The following is an 18,331-nucleotide window of genomic DNA, read 5'->3' as shown; positions in this document are numbered from 1 at the left end:
ACAGGTCAGTCTGGGTTCATATCCCATTTACCCTCTCACTTTCCCCATGACTTTACACAAAGTGCTAAACCTTCCCAAGACCCAGGGTCCTTGTTTATGAAATGAGAATAACAATCAACTTTTTCACCTGCAGTAGGCATTGAGTATATGACAATTAATAAAGGTTAAGAATCCCTGTCCTTCCTCAGCTTGTCTTCCAGTAGATAGTGTTCAGGATTACCTGTCATAATTCATGCAATGCGCGTGGTAAACATTCTAGACATGGCAGCTCTTTTCTATCTCATTTTAAGGAGCCACTCTTTTGCTCTTAGACCTAGATCAGCCCCTCTGATCCTGCCAGAGTCACCAAAATGCTGCTCAGATGGGAAGGGGAGAACACTCCCCAGGGACTTGAGTCTCCCTGGCCTCTGCTTTCAGTAGGCACCTACTTGGTGCAGTGGGCGGCAGTAAGCACCCAGCAGGGGTGGATCAGCGCTCCCCCACAGTAGTGGCCCTGGGGCATGGAGACGGTCAGTGGCAACGAGGTCTGCAGGGATGCCTGCCACGGGTGCTTGCCCGCTGTGCTCTTAAAGCCTCCATAGATCCTCTTGACCTTCTTCTGTGTCATTTCAGTCCTCCCACACGAGTCAAACCCTGGAAGCTTGGTCAGAGGTTCTGTGGGGCTTCCTTCTGGGTCAGCAATGTCTGTGGGACACAAGAAAGAAAAGTCACACTACTCACTTTCCTTCCAGGGCCTCAGAAGGAACCTGTCAGAGGTATGACACTGAGTCCAGCAGCCTAGCAAGCTTCGGAGTTAAGAGATTGCACTGATGCATACAAGGTGGACATATAGTAGGTGCACAGTTAATACGTATTAACACATGGATTCCCATGAAGCAAGTCTATAGAATTAACAATGAAGATGTTGCTTTTTAGTTCTTATTTTGACATCTGTACAAAAATGTGTGTGTAAATATGTAAACCTACCACTGGAGTAAGGGTTACTTGAGTTGATTTTTAAAGACTGGTTGGATATGGACAAAATCAGACTTGGGGTGGAGTATTCTAGACAGAGCTGACCATGAGAGCAAAGGCACAGAATTGAAACTATCCAGGGAGGTAATCCTGGGTAGAGACACGGGTAGAGAGGTGGGTCAGAGAAGCCTGCCAGGAAGATTGTGAGGCTGGAATTCTGTCCAGTTTGCACCCTGAGAAGCTATGAAGTCTCAGCCAATGTTTGATCACCGCTGTATACTGAAGACCTGACATAGTACCTGGAACATAGTGAGCAATCCATAAGTATTTGCTGAGTGCACTGACTGGGAGTAAGGAAACATGAGTTTATAGCTGGATCACTGGCCTCAGTTTACAAAGGTATCCAGGCTTGCTAGACATCCTGAAAGGGGAGCAGAGGATTGGGCATTTGGGTTTCTACTGGGATGACGATTGGAAAAGCAGGTGTGCTGGGTAAACGGGTGGAAGAAATGGGGTGACAGGACCATCTATCTATTGACCTGTAGCCTCACCATTACTGGGGTTTCTGGACAGCCATGGTCTTACCTAGGGCTGAGCAAGCTGAGATATCACAGTACTCCCATTTCACCTTTGCATTGTTTGCTTTAATGAAACACCAGGGCTTTTTGTCTCCATCTGGGTTTCTAAAATGAAAATATGAAATAACCCATGGTCAAGGCTTGGTGAAGCCCCTGAACTTCATCAAAGGACATTTGGATAAGAAAGTAACAAGTCCCTGTGTTCCCCCAGGGGCCACATTCCATTCCATTCCTCCAACAGATTAAAAAACCCTGGCACGTAAGTGTTTTTGGCAAAACCTTAACTTGCAGAGGAAAATCCCAATGACCAGAAAATAGTTAACAAGACTCGTGCCGGATCCATGGGACATATCAAAGTGTTTGTAGGAAAAGAAATGAGATCCCTGTTGAAGATTCTCCTTTGCCAGGAAAGTGAAATATCCACAGACGCATGGTGAGAGGAGGGCTCCTCTGCCCAGACCTTCAAATTCCATGTGTGGTTATTATCTAAGGAAGTCTGCCATTGGCATCACCCTGAAAACCCTTCCATGAAGGGAACAGCTCAAAGTGAGTGAAAGTGGGAGGTAACTTGCTTTTCATAAGGGAAGTCCTCTGGCTTAATGGAACCACTTTAAAGCCATACAAAAAATTCCTGCCCCTTATATGCAGATGATATGTGTCCTCAGCCTTAGTTAGAGCACTGGAGAAAGCCAACAGTGTAGTCTGGAGGCAGCAGAAGATGAAGGTAGCTAGTCGTCACCGGGGATAGAAATGGCATTATCCTGACATGGAAAAACCTGAACGTCCTTGTGGCAGAGATCGCAATGTTCACCAAACATTACATTTTATCCTCTATATCTCTCCCTTGAACTTAAGCAGGATGGCATGACTATTTCTGGCCAATGAAATATGTGGGCAGAAATGATGTGTCCCTTCTAGGTTTAGGTGATAAAAAATTCATGCTCCATTTTTGAGTCTCTCCTTGCCTTTCCTGGGTATTTGAGTCACTTTGTGGAGCTAAGTTACCCTCATTCCCAACCCACACAACACATGCAACCACAATGAAAATTAAACTCTGAGGTATTCAAGCCACTGGGATCTGGGGGCTATTTGTTATAGCAGCACACCCTAGCCTATCCTGTGTAGGAAAACCTTCCTAGAAAGAAAGCTTATGAGTTTCAGTGATCCGCCCACCCCCCAATTTCTAAGTTGGCCCAAGGACACTAGGAGCAGGGCAAAGGGACAGACAAACCCTTACAATAAGAAGTACCCCAGGGGTTCTTCTTCATGGGGAAGAAGGTAGGTTTTACCTGCAGAAATTATGCTCCCCAAGCCCGTGGGTCTCAGCATCTTCCATGAACATGTTGTAATTCTCCTGCAAGAGTAGGTGGGAGTTCCAGTAAAGGCATGAGTGTTGCTCAACTGTCTTACTCACTTTCCCTCGGTAAGAGTAGCCATCACCAACGTAGCAGTCATCAGGACCTTGGAGAGAGCAGGCAGGAACACAGGAACTGAGAGGGACTGGCATGCAGCTCCTGAAAAGGACCTGGCAGGTGTAATCAAGTGGGGAGAGGACCCGGTTCTGAATATTGTTCACCCCGAGATTCCACCATGAATTCCAGAAAGGAAGTGGCTTGTATATTCCACATTCAGCCCAGCTTAAAAACATGAGACATGGTGGTTGTGGGTAGATGGAACTTAGTTTTTTAGTTTGGGCTCACACAAGAGCTGGTGGCCTGTGGGTTGAGGCCCAGCGAGGCCCAGGTGTGTTTGATTTGCCTGCCCTACATCCCAGTTTATGACTTTATTTACACGGAGCCAGGAGCACCCTATGCCCTTAGGTTATAAGGCAGAGGCAATAGTAGAGCTTGGGAATCTTGACGTGAACCCCATTCTGGGAACCAAACCCAAACATAAAAGGATTCCATAGTCCTTACTGTGGTCCCGAGTTTCTGTTGAAGTGAAGGTAGAGACCCATACCTATTTCACAGAATCTCCCCTTGAACTGGTCAGGGCAGGTACAGGTGAACTTGGTTCTCCTCCTGTGCCTGGAGCAGATGCCGCCATTTTGGCAGGGATTTGGCCTACACAGAGGAACCACTGTGAACACAGGAAGTGGGGCCAGGAAGGCTTTTCAGAAGGAGTTGCAGCTACATCGGAGATGATGAGGAGATATCAGTGGCACTCTTCTGGTGCCCACCCTTTCACAAAAGTTGGGTTACCAAAGAGGAAAGCAGGCCCACTGACGCTCTAGCAAACGTACACATGAACCTTAAGAACATAAACAAACATGCGTGAGGCAATATGATGGAGGCCATGCCTATTAAGTAGATGGCTAGCTCAGTAAGGAATAAGAGGTATAGACTGAGCAGGAACCCGGCGGCCAGTCTGAGCTGGGTCGAAACCTGCCTCTGCCCCTTGATAGCTGCGTGACTGTAAGCAAGGTAGTTAACTTCTCTGAACTTCAGTTCCTTCATCTGTAAAGCTCTTCCTTGTGGTATTTTTGGAAGAATGTAAGAAAAAATGTAAATCTCTTGGGACAATGCCTGACTCATACCAGTGACTAAGTACAGATTTAATCCCCTATATGGCCCATTCCAGGAATAGACCAGGGCTTACTTCTTGGAGGAAAAGAGTTTCACGATTATTCTTTTTGGATGAGAGGGGGACACAGGTTAGTCAATTCCCCCTAGACTCTCCAGGGGTGATGTATTTTATTTTTTTCAAGATTTTATTTTTAAGTAATCTCTACACCCAATGTGGGGCTCGAACTCACAACCCCAAAAATCAAGAGTCGAATGCTGTACTGACTGAGCCAGCCAGGCGCTGCAGGATGATACATTTTAAAAAAGTCCTAGTTAAAAGGGTCATCTTGGATGCCACTAAAACATCAGAGATATCTGGACTTCTACACAATAGGTTGCAGACATCCTTGGCACAAGCCAGAGAGAGAAAACCTAAGCATAGAAGGGGCCTCCAGCACTTACCCGTGGAGCAGTCTGGACCCCTGTAAGGGTGTTTGCAGGCGCAGCGGTAATAGGGAGGACTCTGGGTAATGAGACATTCGCCCCGGTCACATGGGTTGTTCTTGCACTTGTTTTGCACTGTAGGAGATCCATTGAGAAGTAAGCGACATGATTTGGGGACACTTTTTACTTACTGGGGTACCTGCACAATACAATGTTTGGGGGTGGTGAGGGGCGACTGACAGAGCGCATGCCCTTGTCTGTGGTCCTGAAATACCATGCTATTCCTGGACCAAAAAAAAAAAAAAAAAAGTTTTTTTTTTTTTTTAAATAAATCCTTGGGTCATGGATGATTGCAGCCCAGTTCCCTCCAGGGCTCATATTCTTTTTTACTCTATTTTTATAAAAAACCTGGATGATTTTTACACCTTCAACAAACAAAGCTGCAATTTGAGTTTCTCTACTTTGTAGTTGATTTTATATTTCATTTACATTTTCGCCGTTCTTTGGGGAAGTTGAGGGATAAACCCAGATACTATGTTAATGCCTGATACCCCAAACCATCCTGACACATTTATTGAAGGACTGACAGCACTGAAAATGGAAGGAAGGGGTGAAGAGGGCACAAACAAAAGATGATAACCATAAAGCCCTATTTAAAGATCCTCACTGCCTCCCTCACCCCAGTTAGATGGTCACTGGATGGAACAAAATCCATGTTTTCTCCAGGGGTGCAATTAGCCCATAAGAGTTCTGTATCTTCTCAACATGGCTTCATGTTATGCCCATAAGAGGTCACCGAGGCAGACATCATTTTTATCAGAGTCTCCGTAAGTGAGGATGGCAGGAAGAAAGAGCATGGGGATGGGAGCCAGGCAGCAGGATGCTAATATCTGCCCTTCTCCTAACTAGCTGTGTGACCATGAGAAGGCTCTCTGTATCTCTGGGCTCCCTTTCTCTAACTGGGTTGGGCTTCATATGCCCTCACGTTCTTCCTGCCCTCTCAATTGAGAACAGTATTTCTCTGTTGTAATTAGTCTAAACACTCAAAGCAAAAAGTCCTGAGTGTAGAATACATCTTGGTCAGAGTCCAGCTCTTATCTCCTCTTAGCCTCAGTGTTCCCATCTATAGAATGGACATACCCATCTAGCCAATATGCATGGGTGAGGATTCAATGAGATGCTGCTTGTTTTCACGCTGAGGAGTCCATTATAGATGATACCACATGTATGGTTCTAACCCTTTCCATGAACCATTCAGCCCTTTTTACCCCCTTGAGTTGGAGGAGGAACTGCCTCTTGTTCAACTCAGAGGGAAGAAGGAATCCAGTGAAAGAGCACTCACCATTCTGACACCTGTTTCCAGAGAAAGGGGCTGGACAGCTGCATGTGAAGGTGTCCCCGCTGACAAGGCAGTCCCCGCCATGTTCACAGGGGTTGGACAGGCACGGATCTATGATACATGGGCGGAAGTCAATGATCGCAATGAATAGCAGGGGAGAAGCCCCTACTTGCTCATCAGATTTCAGTCTCCTACCCCGAATGAGAAAGTGAATGATGGGGAAAGGGGGAAACGTGAATTGCCCTGAAAGAGCAAGGAAAACTGCAGTCATAGGACCAGAGAGAGATTCAGGTTAGTAAGAGGACAGGCGAGAAGGAATCTCATTGAGTTTCTCATTGAGAAACTCCCCTTTTCCACCATCAGTGTTTTTCTCCTCCCAGTCTCGCTGGGAGTGCCACGGGGTCTGCCTCTGATGCTGAAGGCATTTCATAAGCCTGAAGACCTCCCCTACTCCCAGTGCCCGGGGGTGGAGGTCAGGAGTGGGGAAAGAAAACCCACCCCTAATGAAACACAAGCTTTCTGAACATCAGGAAAGAAGACCAAAGGCAAGAGGGTGACAGAAGAATTGGCGGCGAGGAGGAAATGACCCAGTGGCCTTCATCTTTCTTCAACTACTTGTTCAGTTAGATTTTGTCATATTTCATCTGTGCCTTTGGCTTTTCATGGTTGTCTGAATGGATCTTCCCTTGGGGAATTCTTTATCCTTCTGTTCACACACATTGTTCTTTGGTTCAGGAACTAGGATCCCTGGGCCCAGCTCTTGTTTTGATGGTCCCTTCTGATGTTCCCCTGATGCCCTGTATCTTGGCCCTGCCTTCCAGGCCACTTCGCACAGTTACAGTTTTTATTCTAGCGGCTAAGTGAATTCCATTCCTTCTCCTGGCTTCGTCACATGGTTTTGCTTGGGCCCCACTTCTCATTTTTCCTTCTGTCCCATTGCTTGGGTTAAGAAGCCACAAAAACAAAACAAATGTAGAAGCACACGTGTGAGTACACACACACACACACACACACACGCACACACCCATGCACACACACCAACAACGGTGCAAAGCTTCCCAGGAGTGTAAGGAGAAAGAAAAACACAGCACAAGGGGAAGGGAGGTTCAATGCCAAATTTGTGAAAGCTACAATCTGATGCTGAATGCTAACCCAGCCCCTTCTGCGTAATTAGGACCTACCTGTAATCAAAGCTGGGGAGTGATTTTGAACATGACTTTCACTCACCGTGTCAGGACACCCAGATGATGATGCACTAACTTGTTGTGTGACCCTGGCTAAGTCAACTCCAGCCCTGGCCTCCTCACCTGCATCATCTGTCATTTGAGGGTGGGAGAGAGAGTCTCTAGCAACCTCCCCCATCCTGCTAGTATATGATTGGGACTGAAAAAAGGCAGTCTAAGTCATTTATTCGATACTCAGTTTATGACGCCCGTCGGAGAGGAGAGAGAGGCACCTGCATATAGTTGCACACAAACTCTCTTCTAGCTGCTCTGGCCTCCCCCCAGGGGCTCCCCAAAGAGCGTGGGCACCTACCGTCCTCCGTGTAGTACCAGTCCGGATTCTCCTGGTAGGCAGGAGTGTTAGTGCTGCTCTCTGCCTGGTCGTGTTGCTCGTAGCTATTCTCGTAGTAGTCAGGGGTCCAATCTGCAGAAGTGGGAAGAGGATGGAAGAAACCCTAATCATTAGACCTAAAGATTTCCAAATCCTGAAGGACGATCATGTGTCTTTCTAGCTCCCAACTGATGGGGTGGACAGAAGGGGTTAGGCGTCGTGAGTTTTCATCTGGGGTGTGTTATGACCCAGCAAGGCAGTGTTGGCATTTGGCAGGGTCCAGAGCGCCTGATTGGAAATGGGGAGAAGTCAAGTGCTTGCTTTCCACTGACTGTGAGCTTGGACAAGTACTTGTATTCTCGGGGCCTCGGTTTGCTTATCTGTAAACAGCAGGAGGATGATTGGGGTCTAGAAGGCGTCCAAGGTCCTACACAAGAGGTGCCCAAGGTCAGACCCAGTATCACCTTGTTGGGCGCCTCTGTGAATAAACTTTCTCCCTGGGCCTTTATTTGTCACCTTAGCTTATGAAGTCAAGGAAACTCGTCACTTTCCTCTTGGTCACACCATCAAATTACTCTCGTTCTATCTCAGGCATCATCCTAACAACTAGGATTGATTGAGCCTTTACTATGTACTGGGCCCTGTGGTAAGCATTGTACAGAGCTAATTTCACATGGTGAATAAACGGCAGAAAATGGACTAAGGCATTTGACCCCCATAAAACCCCGAAATTGCATCATCTCGACTACGTCAGCTGTGGCCTCTTCCACTGCCTCGATTAATTCACACTTACCCTTGGGGAAAGGGGTCCAACCATCCCCATCACATACTCAGCCTACTATTTAGGACTCGCCCAAGGACAACCGAGAGAAGGTCATAGATTTGGCCCAGCGAGAGACGGGGCAGTGTGTGGCACTGCCCAGATGTGTCAACCTCATGCTAGGCAGGTCCATGGGGAGAACAAGTGCATGATGTAAGGCTGGGCTCGGGCTTTCTGTCATCTGGGGACTTAGAAGATGCTGGTAGCTCCGTGGCTCATGGAGAGAGTTTGGGATTTGAAGAAAGTTGGGCTGACTTTGCTCTCCTCGGCTGGCAGGAGTGTGGCAAGGCGGCAAGCTAAGGCTGTAAGGAAGCTGTCCGGAGATGCATATGGTAATGAGGCAGAAATGCAGCTACGAGACTTGCAAAGGCGCTCCCACAGAGCCAGCCGGTGGCTCAGAGCGTGGCACTTTCCCTCTGCCTGATTATCAACCGCATTATCTCCCTCGTCTCTCAGTCATTCCCTTATAGTCTTTATCTCTTTGGCTTTTGAAAAATCGACTTTTGCACAATGGCTGTTTTATATTTCCCATTAAAATGGAACGATCTTTTTATTTCCTTTTTGAATACGCCAACTCTGGTTCCTTGCCAAAGTTTCACCTCATTTATCACAGTGTCAAGTCAAGACTCCCTTTGCTTGCTCATTATTTCTTGCGAGCTGCTTTTCCCCACTATGAAAATGCTCCCAGAGGAGGCCACCTTTCCAGGGACGAGGATCTAGGTTGAAGATAAGGCCATTGTCTTCCTGGAGGAAATAAAGTTTCTTTCCATCTAGCACGATAAAGCAGAGAAAGAGAGTAAGAAAGTGAGGGAAAAAAACATTTTTCGGAGTTTGACATGAAAGATTTCAAACTGACATTTGGGAGAGACAATGGGCTGGTAATGAGCTGATTACATCATTTATTTATTTCTTTTTTGGTTTAGAGAATTTATTTTTGTTTTTCCAACAGGTGTTTATAGATAAGTGCCTTCAGAGCCATCCCATAATTTCTCCCATCCCTCCCACAGGTTGAAGGTCAGCTGGGCTAATCTCAGCTCAGCCATTAAGAATCACTCCCTTTGCAGATATTTGGAAACGGGGAAGGTTTTTACATAAATGGAATCACGTGACTTTTCTAGGTGGCAGGGGATGGCTGAAATGTCTGCTGGAGGAATTTAACTGGAATCCAGCCTTGTTAACAAGGTCTGCTCAGCTCGCAGTGAAACTAGGCCTCACTAGGCATGTAGGCTTTGAGTCATGCTTCTGCTAAACGAGGCAAAAAGGCCCCACTCTTCCCCGAGAGGCCCAGGGCCCTTAGTGAAGGTGGAGAGAAGCAACAGAGGCTCAGTGGCCCCAGGTCACCAGAAGCCAGCCAATTGGAGTTCTGGGCAAGGAAACGCACCAAGCTCCTTTAGCTTTGGGGGGCCTGTCCCATGTTTTCAGAGTGCTTTATAGAAGGGTCCCCAGCAGGGTTTCTCCGCCTCCAAATTTAAAGTTTATTTTGTCTCTTCTATGCTCTTGGCACTTAATCCCATTGTTTACCTAAGAAACGTGTGTTGTGCACCTACGATGGGCCAAGTATGACATCATGTTCTGGAAGGCACTGGGAGGAGAGATATATAGAAAAGAGTGGGATGTGGCCTCCAACACGGTGCTTCCAGGCCAGGGTGAGTGGGGGAAGAAAGCCAGCCCAGAAAGGAGGTGAGCGGGGAGTGGAGACACAGGGGAGCTGGATGAGGTCCCTTCACGTTCCACATTGGCCCTTTAGTGCCGTAGGAGCCAATCCGATGGGGGAAGATGTCCCCGGCTCGCTCCCCTTCCCTGTCACCTCATCTTTGGCAGCGAGACTTTGCAGCTCCTCCTACCAAGAGATGGAATTGATTTCTCCACCGCTTGGGTCTAAACTGACCTTGGGACTTGCTTTGACTAATAATAGTATGTGCTGGAAGGACAGTGTGCCAGCTCCAAGCCTGGGTCTCAACAGGTCTTGCCCACTTCCTCTCTCTCTCTCTCTTTCTCTCAGACCCCTGTGACTGCCATGTGTTCAAGTCTGGCCTATTCCGTGGAGGATAAGAGAATGTGTGGGGCAGCAGAAGGCCCAGCACTTCCAGTCAAGGCCTCAGGCATATGAGAGCCCAGCTGATCTATTAGCTGACGCCAGACACGTGAGGAGGCGCGGCCAATGTCTGCTGAGTCCGGTCCAGACCAGAGGAAATATTCCACTGAACCAGGTCTAAATTGCCAACCCAAAGAATTGAGACGTTATTCTTATCCTATTAAGAATATTAATGGTCGAAGCCACTAAATTTAGGGTAGTATGCTCTGCGGTAATAACGAATGAACACAGAGGGCTTGACTGATACTGGGTCGCAGTGGGATAAGGATTTTAGACACTGCAGCATTCCTCGGCAGCCCAGAGGGCTGTAGAGTGTTTGGTTTCATGGCTGGAGCTCAGGTGGCACCTCTTTCTTGTGGTTTATTATTCAACTTCGTCTATCTGATTGTTCCCGCCAGCTAGATAGTTGGCGTCTTAAGAGCGAGGGCCAGGTCTATTCTTCTTTGTACCCCTCAGACCCAGCACAGAGCCCAGTTAATGGATGTGTTTGACAAGTGAGTTTTTCCCTCTGCGGTGGGGCCTCCCTTCCTTCTGACTGGCCAGCACACAGCAGGCACGGAGCTCGGCCAGCAAAGTTGGTATCTGCTTGGAGCAGAGGAAACAGGGAACTTAGGAGAGAAACTACGTGAGATCTGGGGCATAGGCATTTGGTGAAGAAAATGCCTGGTGAGCTCTGTAGGGTCTAGAAATGTGTCCAAGTGCTTTCCTGCATCAAGAAGGATTATAGCCTGACGTAGAATTTGCCTCCGTTGCTGGATTGGAGGAAAACATTCCAGGTCCAAATACAGATTATTGGAGACTTTCTCTAGGCTGTAGAAAAGGAGAATGCTTTGGGTGAAGAATGAGAGCAGCTGTCTGGAGGGTTTTATATCAGGTATAAAAAGAAATCCCTGTGGATTTGTCTGTTTATCAGACTGTTTCTAGAACTTATCAGGAAGGATGGTGAGAGTATCCGGAGCTAACTCAAATCATCCCAATAACTGGTTATTATCTATTGAGAACTTTCTGCGTACTGGACACTATACTAAATAAATGGGGTGGCACATAGTCTTAACCATGGAGAAACCCCGTGGCATAGGCATTCTTACTCCTATTTGACAGAAATGGGAAAACGAGAGCAGGAGGAAGTGGCATCCAAACGGGGGTCTGCCTAACTCCAAGTCTGGTTTGCTTTTCTACTGGCCCAGGAGCCTCTTGTGAGTTTGTGTTTCGTGAAAGCTCCGTGGGTTTCAGCTTCCAGCAAGTAACACACGTCGAGAAATCTTTCTTTAGCACATGCTCCAAGTCCCTCAACCGGGATTACTGTGGTCTGTACCGGGGTCTCTCGGAAAAAGCTCAGAGCTTGTGCGATGGGGGCTCTGCAGCTGCTCTGGTTAAGGAACTTGCCAGATGTGCGGAACGGAAGAAAACTCTCTGGAATGCTGTCCCTGTTGGCGTCATCCATCATCGTGGCACAGACGGTTCCTCCGAGGGCCTCCCCCAAACCCCAGCCCTGTTGGCCTGTATTTGACGCTTCCATTCCGGCTGACAGGGCAAGCTCAGCGGAGACCCTCCCTGGCAGGCGGCAGGACAGCTGATGGATGGGCTCAGCTTGTGCTGCTGGGCAGAGCCAAGCCAGCTTTGAAGAGGCATTTCCGTAGGCCCGTTGGCTGTCACGGCACCTGCTTTGGGGAGATGAGCAGAGTCTGGGCTGTTTGATGGCCACGTCCTCTGCCACCCATTGGGGACCGTGGCCTAGGCGCCTTCTGCTCCAGCAAAAACCCCCGCCATGCACTGTGTCCAGCCAGACGAGCTACAGAAACAGCTTGCCTGTGGACACGGCCGTGGTGTTTCCTTGGCCACACTGCTTTCTAAAGCCAGCTGGGATCTGACAAATTCCATCAAAGCACCACCCCTGTGTGCAATTAGAGCAGACACGGGCAGGGACATTTTGAAAACCGAACCTGCTCTTTGCAGAAAGGCTTGGCTACTATGTCTTGCCCTGCTCCACAGCCAGAGGTTGACCGAACACCTCGAGAGGGACTTGGGAGCCCAGGGATGGCAGCCTCCAGGATCCCTTCATCTACTCACCAAACTCTTGGTAGAAGCTATTGATAGAGTTCTTCTAGAGCCTAGAATTTCAGAATGTTAAATCCAGCACTGTCCACTCCCAACTAAATGGTTTTTCAGCTTGTGTTTAAATACCACCAGTGACGGAGAACTTACTACCTCCCAAGAGCCCAACAGCCCGTACAGATTTTTGGACGACTCCGATGGTGAGGAAGTTCCCCTGTTTGCAGACCAAATCTGATCCTATGGCTTCTAATCTCTTTCATTAAAGCTAAAAGCCTTATGAACACAGATAGTGAATCCTCCCTTTTCTGTGATCCATGTTCACTGGGACCACTGTTTCCAGTTGTTCAAGTTGTTCACTGCACAACTTCAGTGCCAGGGTATCAGAAACTCGTCGCCACTGTCGACGTCTTCTGCAATTTTCTGAAAGATGGCAGTACAGTGTCTTGAGGTAAAAACATCTCTTAATTTTCACAAAGTTGACCGCATGGACTAGGGGTGGGTCTCCTTTTCAAATCCTTGAAGAGAGCGAGGTCTCTGACTCTTTTATGCTCCTCGTTGGCTGTGTGACCCCACAGTTCTGGAGCTCCGTCTCTCTGACACCTGGTGCCTGATTGGTGTGTGCTGAAGGCCGGGGAGGGGGCAGCTCTTCCCACCTCTTGGCTTTGCCACCCCCCGCCACTGGACTCCACATGTGGATGCTGATCCGGGCTACTGGGAGGAGCCCTCCTGGAACACAATCCCTTCAAGGAACTAAATTATATGTTGCTGAATAGAACAGTCTCCTTTGCTCTGGGGAAAGACACAGACCCTCTCAAAACCCACATGCCATGCTCAATTCCACAAACATTCCCTGAGCTTAAGGGGTGGACGAAGGTCAGACATCACCTGCCTTGAGCTAGCACAACTGTGTCTGTCCATCCGTGGCTTTGCTGCTGGAGAATATTGACCTTCACGTGGATTTTGACCCAGTTGTCCCCTGTCCAAATAAGCCCTTGACCCAAAGTTTAGACGTGACTGCCCTCTCCATGTGCCGTCTCCCTGGCCCTGGGCCTTTGTGGGTGACCAGCACAGGTCACTGCCAGTGGGGGATGCCAGCCTTTGCCCTGATGGAGTTGTGTGTGGAGTTTTCTCCCTTGGGCCTCAGAGCAGTGAAGGGAAACTTGGGCCCAGAGTCAGAGACCAAGATTGGATGATGGCAGAAGGAGCAGCCCTGCTCGGCTTGGGCACAGCTGAGGGCACTGGGCAGGGGGCTGTGGTGGGGGTGCAGGTGGGAGGCCACCACAGGGGCAGGTCAGCCTGGGGACTTCCTGCGTGGCACAGCATGGAGGACCTGGCTCCCCACCCAAGGGGTGGAGCGAGTGGGGGCTCAGGGCTGGCCTACCGGGAGCCAGTAAGTGCCCAATGCCTCCCTCGCTTTGCATTGGCCTTTTCATCTCCTATCATCACTAATGGGCTGTGTGACCTGCAGCCTCCCCTCCCAGAGCCTCAGTTTCCTTCTCCGTAAAACGAAGGGATTTAACTGTATCAGTAATTCTGCCCTTGGGGTCCTGAGACGGGGGACCAGAGGCATCCATGGGCAACTCAAAATTTAGTCAAGCATGGTATACGTGCACAGAAGGACAAACACTGGGAGTGCATTTTTCTGGGAAAATTCTCGAAAGGGGTCTGCCACACGTCTGAACCATTTGAACCCTGAGCTTGTGCCAACACTTACACGCGTGGGTCCCCTTTCTTCCATCCCAGAACCAGCCTGCAGTTTGTGAGGAAGCCCCAGGGCGATCCACACACTCACCTGGGTCCGGGTCTATGAGTAAAGACATCAGGGAGAACTGAAAAACACAAAAAAACAAACCAACACAGGGCTGAGCAAGGCTGAGTCAGCTGACTGGCTGGGCGCCTCCCTGAGCTCCCACAAGCCAAGAGGAACCCCCCTGGGTCTATGAGTAAAGACATCAGGGAGAACTGAAAAACACAAAAAAACAAACCAACACAGGGCTGAGCAAGGCTGAGTCAGCTGACTGGCTGGGCGCCTCCCTGAGCTCCCACAAGCCAAGAGGAACCCCCCTGGGTCTATGAGTAAAGACATCAGGGAGAACTGAAAAACACAAAAAAACAAACCAACACAGGGCTGAGCAAGGCTGAGTCAGCTGACTGGCTGGGCGCCTCCCTGAGCTCCCACAAGCCAAGAGGAACCCCCCTGGGTCTATGAGTAAAGACATCAGGGAGAACTGAAAAACACAAAAAAACAAACCAACACAGGGCTGAGCAAGGCTGAGTCAGCTGACTGGCTGGGCGCCTCCCTGAGCTCCCACAAGCCAAGAGGAACCCCCCTGGGTCTATGAGTAAAGACATCAGGGAGAACTGAAAAACACAAAAAAACAAACCAACACAGGGCTGAGCAAGGCTGAGTCAGCTGACTGGCTGGGCGCCTCCCTGAGCTCCCACAAGCCAAGAGGAACCCCCCTGGGTCACGTGGGAGGACCAGGAGCGCTGGGCGCTCTGGGACGGCCGTAGCAGGGATGGGTGGGAGGGAGAGAGTGGGGCCTGTTTGGAGATGCTCCCTTCTTCCTGTGCGGGTTGAGCATCCTCCTTGGTGCGGACGTGTGGTGCTCGTGCGTACCTGTTCCCATGCCGGGGCGTGGCCACCCAGGTGTAGACAATCTCGTCAGGGACAGTGAGGAGCACAGACTGAGCATCTCCTGTCTCCTGATTGTGTGTTGTTACATCTCATTCTTTTTTATTTTTTATTTTTATTTATTATTATTTTTTTTAAAGATTTTGTTTATTTAGTTATTTGACAAAGAGAGAGAGACAACCAGTGAGAGAGGGAACACAAGCAGGGGGAGTGGGAGAGGAAGAAGCAGGCTCATAGTGGAAGAGCCTGATGTGGGGCTCGATCACAGGACTCTGGGATCATGTTCCTGAGCCAAAGGCAGAAGCTTAATGACTGAGCCACCCAGGCGCCCCTGCATCTCCTTCTTATAAGTGCCCTACAAGGAGGCTATTCTTAGCCCATTGACAGATGAGAAAATTGAGGCTCAGTGCTCACATAGTTGTGATAGGATTTGGATTCACACTCAAGTCTATGTGATTGCTTTGGGTAACAGCCCCTTAGGCTGGGGAGGGACAGTTGCTTAAAACTATCCAGTGGCTTCCCAGGGTTCCAATAAAATACAAACCCCTGCCACAAGCTATAAACCTCCTCCCATACCCTTCCCTTCCATTGCCCCTTACTGCTCTCCAGCCACACTTGGGTTCCAACTGGCACTAGCCAAGCTCCTCTCACCCCAGGGCCTTTGCACTTGCTCTTCCTTCTGCCTGGAAAGCTGTCTCTCATGACCATCGCTAGGCCCCAGCTTAAATGTCATCTTCTCAAGGAGGCCTTCCTCAACTCCCCTGTAGGTATGACCCCCTCCCTCACTGTTTTGTCACTATATCTGTTCATTTCCTCCATTGTTCTTATTGCAACATGTAGTTTACATTTGTTTATCTGCACGTTATCTGCGTCTCACATTGACTCTGTCCTCCAGAAAGGCAAAGATCCCGTCTGTTTCATCACTGATGTATTACCCCATCCTGAGCATAGCGCTTAGCACGTGACGATCCTCGGAGTTTTTGCTGAATAGATAAATAGTGTTATGAACTGTTCCTTTTAGAAGGGAGTACTTACCAGAAAAAGAAAGTTTTACTCATTTAATAGCTAGAATATTTGCTTTTACTTAATTCAAGGGTCAGCGAACTCAGGCCCTTGGGGCCAAACCCGGAAGTGTGGTTTTATAAATTGAATTTGATTGGGACACAGCCATGCCCGTTTTTAAGTATCGTCTGAGACTTCTTTTGTGCTACACCGCCAAAGTCGTTGTGACAGAGACCAGACAGCCCCAAATATTTCCTGTCTTGCACTTTACAGACAAAGTTTGCTGACCTCCGATTTAGAAAAGGAGAGTTCTAGCCCCTGACAGGTCTCCCTATGGGTCTTTGCCACCAAAAAGCTGCGGTCAATGTGGTCACCCTCCCAGTCCCCACATCAACCTTCCTCTCCCCGCCAGCGGAAGTTTTGATTTTGTTTTACTGTTGGCCTCTTTAACCACTTTTGGGAATTAGGCAGATGGACAATAAATTAGAAAAGACAGGTAGAAAGAAAGAATGTAGCCTGACAGGATGTACGGAGCAGACGACATCAACAAGTGGGATTCTTGACAAAAGTGCTTACCCTGCATCTACCCACGAGGAATATGACAGGTGCAGATTGAGGCCACTCAATGAAACAACCAGTCTTGACCCTACAAAAATGTCAGTGTCATGAAAGACAAAGAAGATGGGAAGGCTGTTTTTTATTAAATGAGACTAAAGAGACGTGACAACCAAATGCAGTGAGTGATGCTTGATTTAAAAAAGAAAAAAGCTATAAAGGACATTATTGGGGTAATTGGGAAACCTGAATATAGTCTTATATTAGGGACTATTAGTGTGTCAAGGTGGAATTCTCGAGAATGATAATGGTACTGTGAATAGATATATATGTATATTCAGTGTGTTATTCTTTCCACTTTCTGCAGATTTGACAAATTCTACCACAAACGGTTGGGGAGGGAGAGGGATGCAAAAGGTAGAGAGGCCATTTGCTGTCTGCACTGTGCATGCCCCATTTAATTGCCTCACGGTCCCCTGGCCTGGTCTCTGCAAAGAATGAGATGAGGGCTGAGCATTTTGTGTGGGAAGGGGGTTGATGTTGGGGAGCCTGACAGAGGAAGGGCAAGTTCAGGTCTCAGGGGTATTCCCGGGCCTGGGGGTTTGAATGGGGAGCGTCTAAAGTTGACCCCTCCAGGCTTGAGGGCATGAGACAGCCCCAGGTGCCAACGTTACCCCTCCTGCCGACTCTGCCTTGATCCTGTCCTTTGCCCCGCCTCAGCTTCCCTCCAGGGAGCTTGTCTGGAGGGCGCGGCCTGTCCCTCTGTACCTGCATTTGCCCAGCCCAAAGGAGGTATCCACTGAATTCTCCCATTTGAACTGAATACAGTGGGCCTTGCCTTTCCACTGTCGGCCCCAAGAAATGGGCAGGACAGGAGAGAGGACTTTGAGGAACAGACTTCCCCAGGGCCCAGTGTAGAAAAGGCCCTCTGACACCTGTGCCTGGGCCAGAGCCCCACATCTTAGCTCTGACCTGGACCAGGAGGGTAGGCCAGGTGCTGTGCTGCCTACAGCCAGCAGGTGGCAGATGTGCCCTTCCCAGGAGCTGGAGCGACCGCTCTGAGGGAAACTGAACAAAAAGAAAGCGGGACCTTTCGGGGCTGGGGGCCCTGCGGATCCCGCTGGCTCTCAGGGAGTCGGAAGCAGCTACCACCCAGCTGAGTAGCACGGGCTGTGTGTCAGGGGGTCCCAGGGATCCGAAGCCAGCCCACTTATTTCGTGAATCACCAGGTCCACTGGCAGGGCCTGCAGTGAAATGTGGAAACGGGCCCCCAAACACAGGCTGGATATCTGGGGGACAGTGTGGAAGAGGCCAGGCCAGTAGCCCCGTATTTATGCCGGACATCTGCATCCTGACACTTAAACTGGGTCATGGGGCTGGGGGAATGAGTGGGCACAATATTTGCCTCCTCTCATCCCATGGCATTCCGTTATCCACGGTGACGGGGAAATTAACTCCTACCCCTGGGACTTACACGTCCGAGGAGGAAGACCCCTAACGCAAAAGAATAAGAGGAAGGAGGAGACAACTGTGATCTCAGCATTAAGAGCTGACAGTGTGCTAAATGTACATGCGTTTGGTCTCGTTTATTGTACACAATAGTTGATCATTGAGGTTCTATAATTATGTCCATTTTACAGGTGAGCCAACAGATTTACAGAGATTAAGTTGCCCAAAGTAACTCAGCTGGCCAGCTGCTGGAGCCAGGATGGAATGGGGCCAGCCTTCCGTCAGGGTCCTTGGTCTTAATCTCCATTACGAGGAGGGCTGTGGGAGCCATGGCAGGCATTCCCTGG

At 49.0% G+C, this 18,331-nt stretch overlaps 1 protein-coding gene across 1 annotated transcript in view; it reads right to left on the bottom strand.

Moving 5' to 3' along the window:
- HABP2 (hyaluronan binding protein 2) overlaps window positions 1–18,331 on the bottom strand; it is a 32,013-nt gene that overhangs the window by 5,372 nt on the left and 8,310 nt on the right. The window contains exons 2-9 of the mRNA XM_011231832.3: window positions 14,136–14,172; window positions 7,356–7,466; window positions 5,823–5,930; window positions 4,499–4,615; window positions 3,492–3,611; window positions 2,822–2,993; window positions 1,540–1,637; window positions 429–684 (exon numbers count right to left, since the gene is read on the bottom strand). Coding sequence (XP_011230134.3) covers window positions 429–684; window positions 1,540–1,637; window positions 2,822–2,993; window positions 3,492–3,611; window positions 4,499–4,615; window positions 5,823–5,930; window positions 7,356–7,466; window positions 14,136–14,172 — 1,019 coding nt within the window. The remainder of the gene's footprint in view (window positions 1–428; window positions 685–1,539; window positions 1,638–2,821; window positions 2,994–3,491; window positions 3,612–4,498; window positions 4,616–5,822; window positions 5,931–7,355; window positions 7,467–14,135; window positions 14,173–18,331) is intronic.

The sequence above is a fragment of the Ailuropoda melanoleuca genome, chromosome 6 (genome assembly GCF_002007445.2).
Source record: "Ailuropoda melanoleuca isolate Jingjing chromosome 6, ASM200744v2, whole genome shotgun sequence".
NCBI lineage: Eukaryota > Metazoa > Chordata > Mammalia > Carnivora > Ursidae > Ailuropoda > Ailuropoda melanoleuca.
Note: the sequence above shows the minus strand (reverse complement) of the source record. Positions and strands in the feature narration are given on the sequence as shown.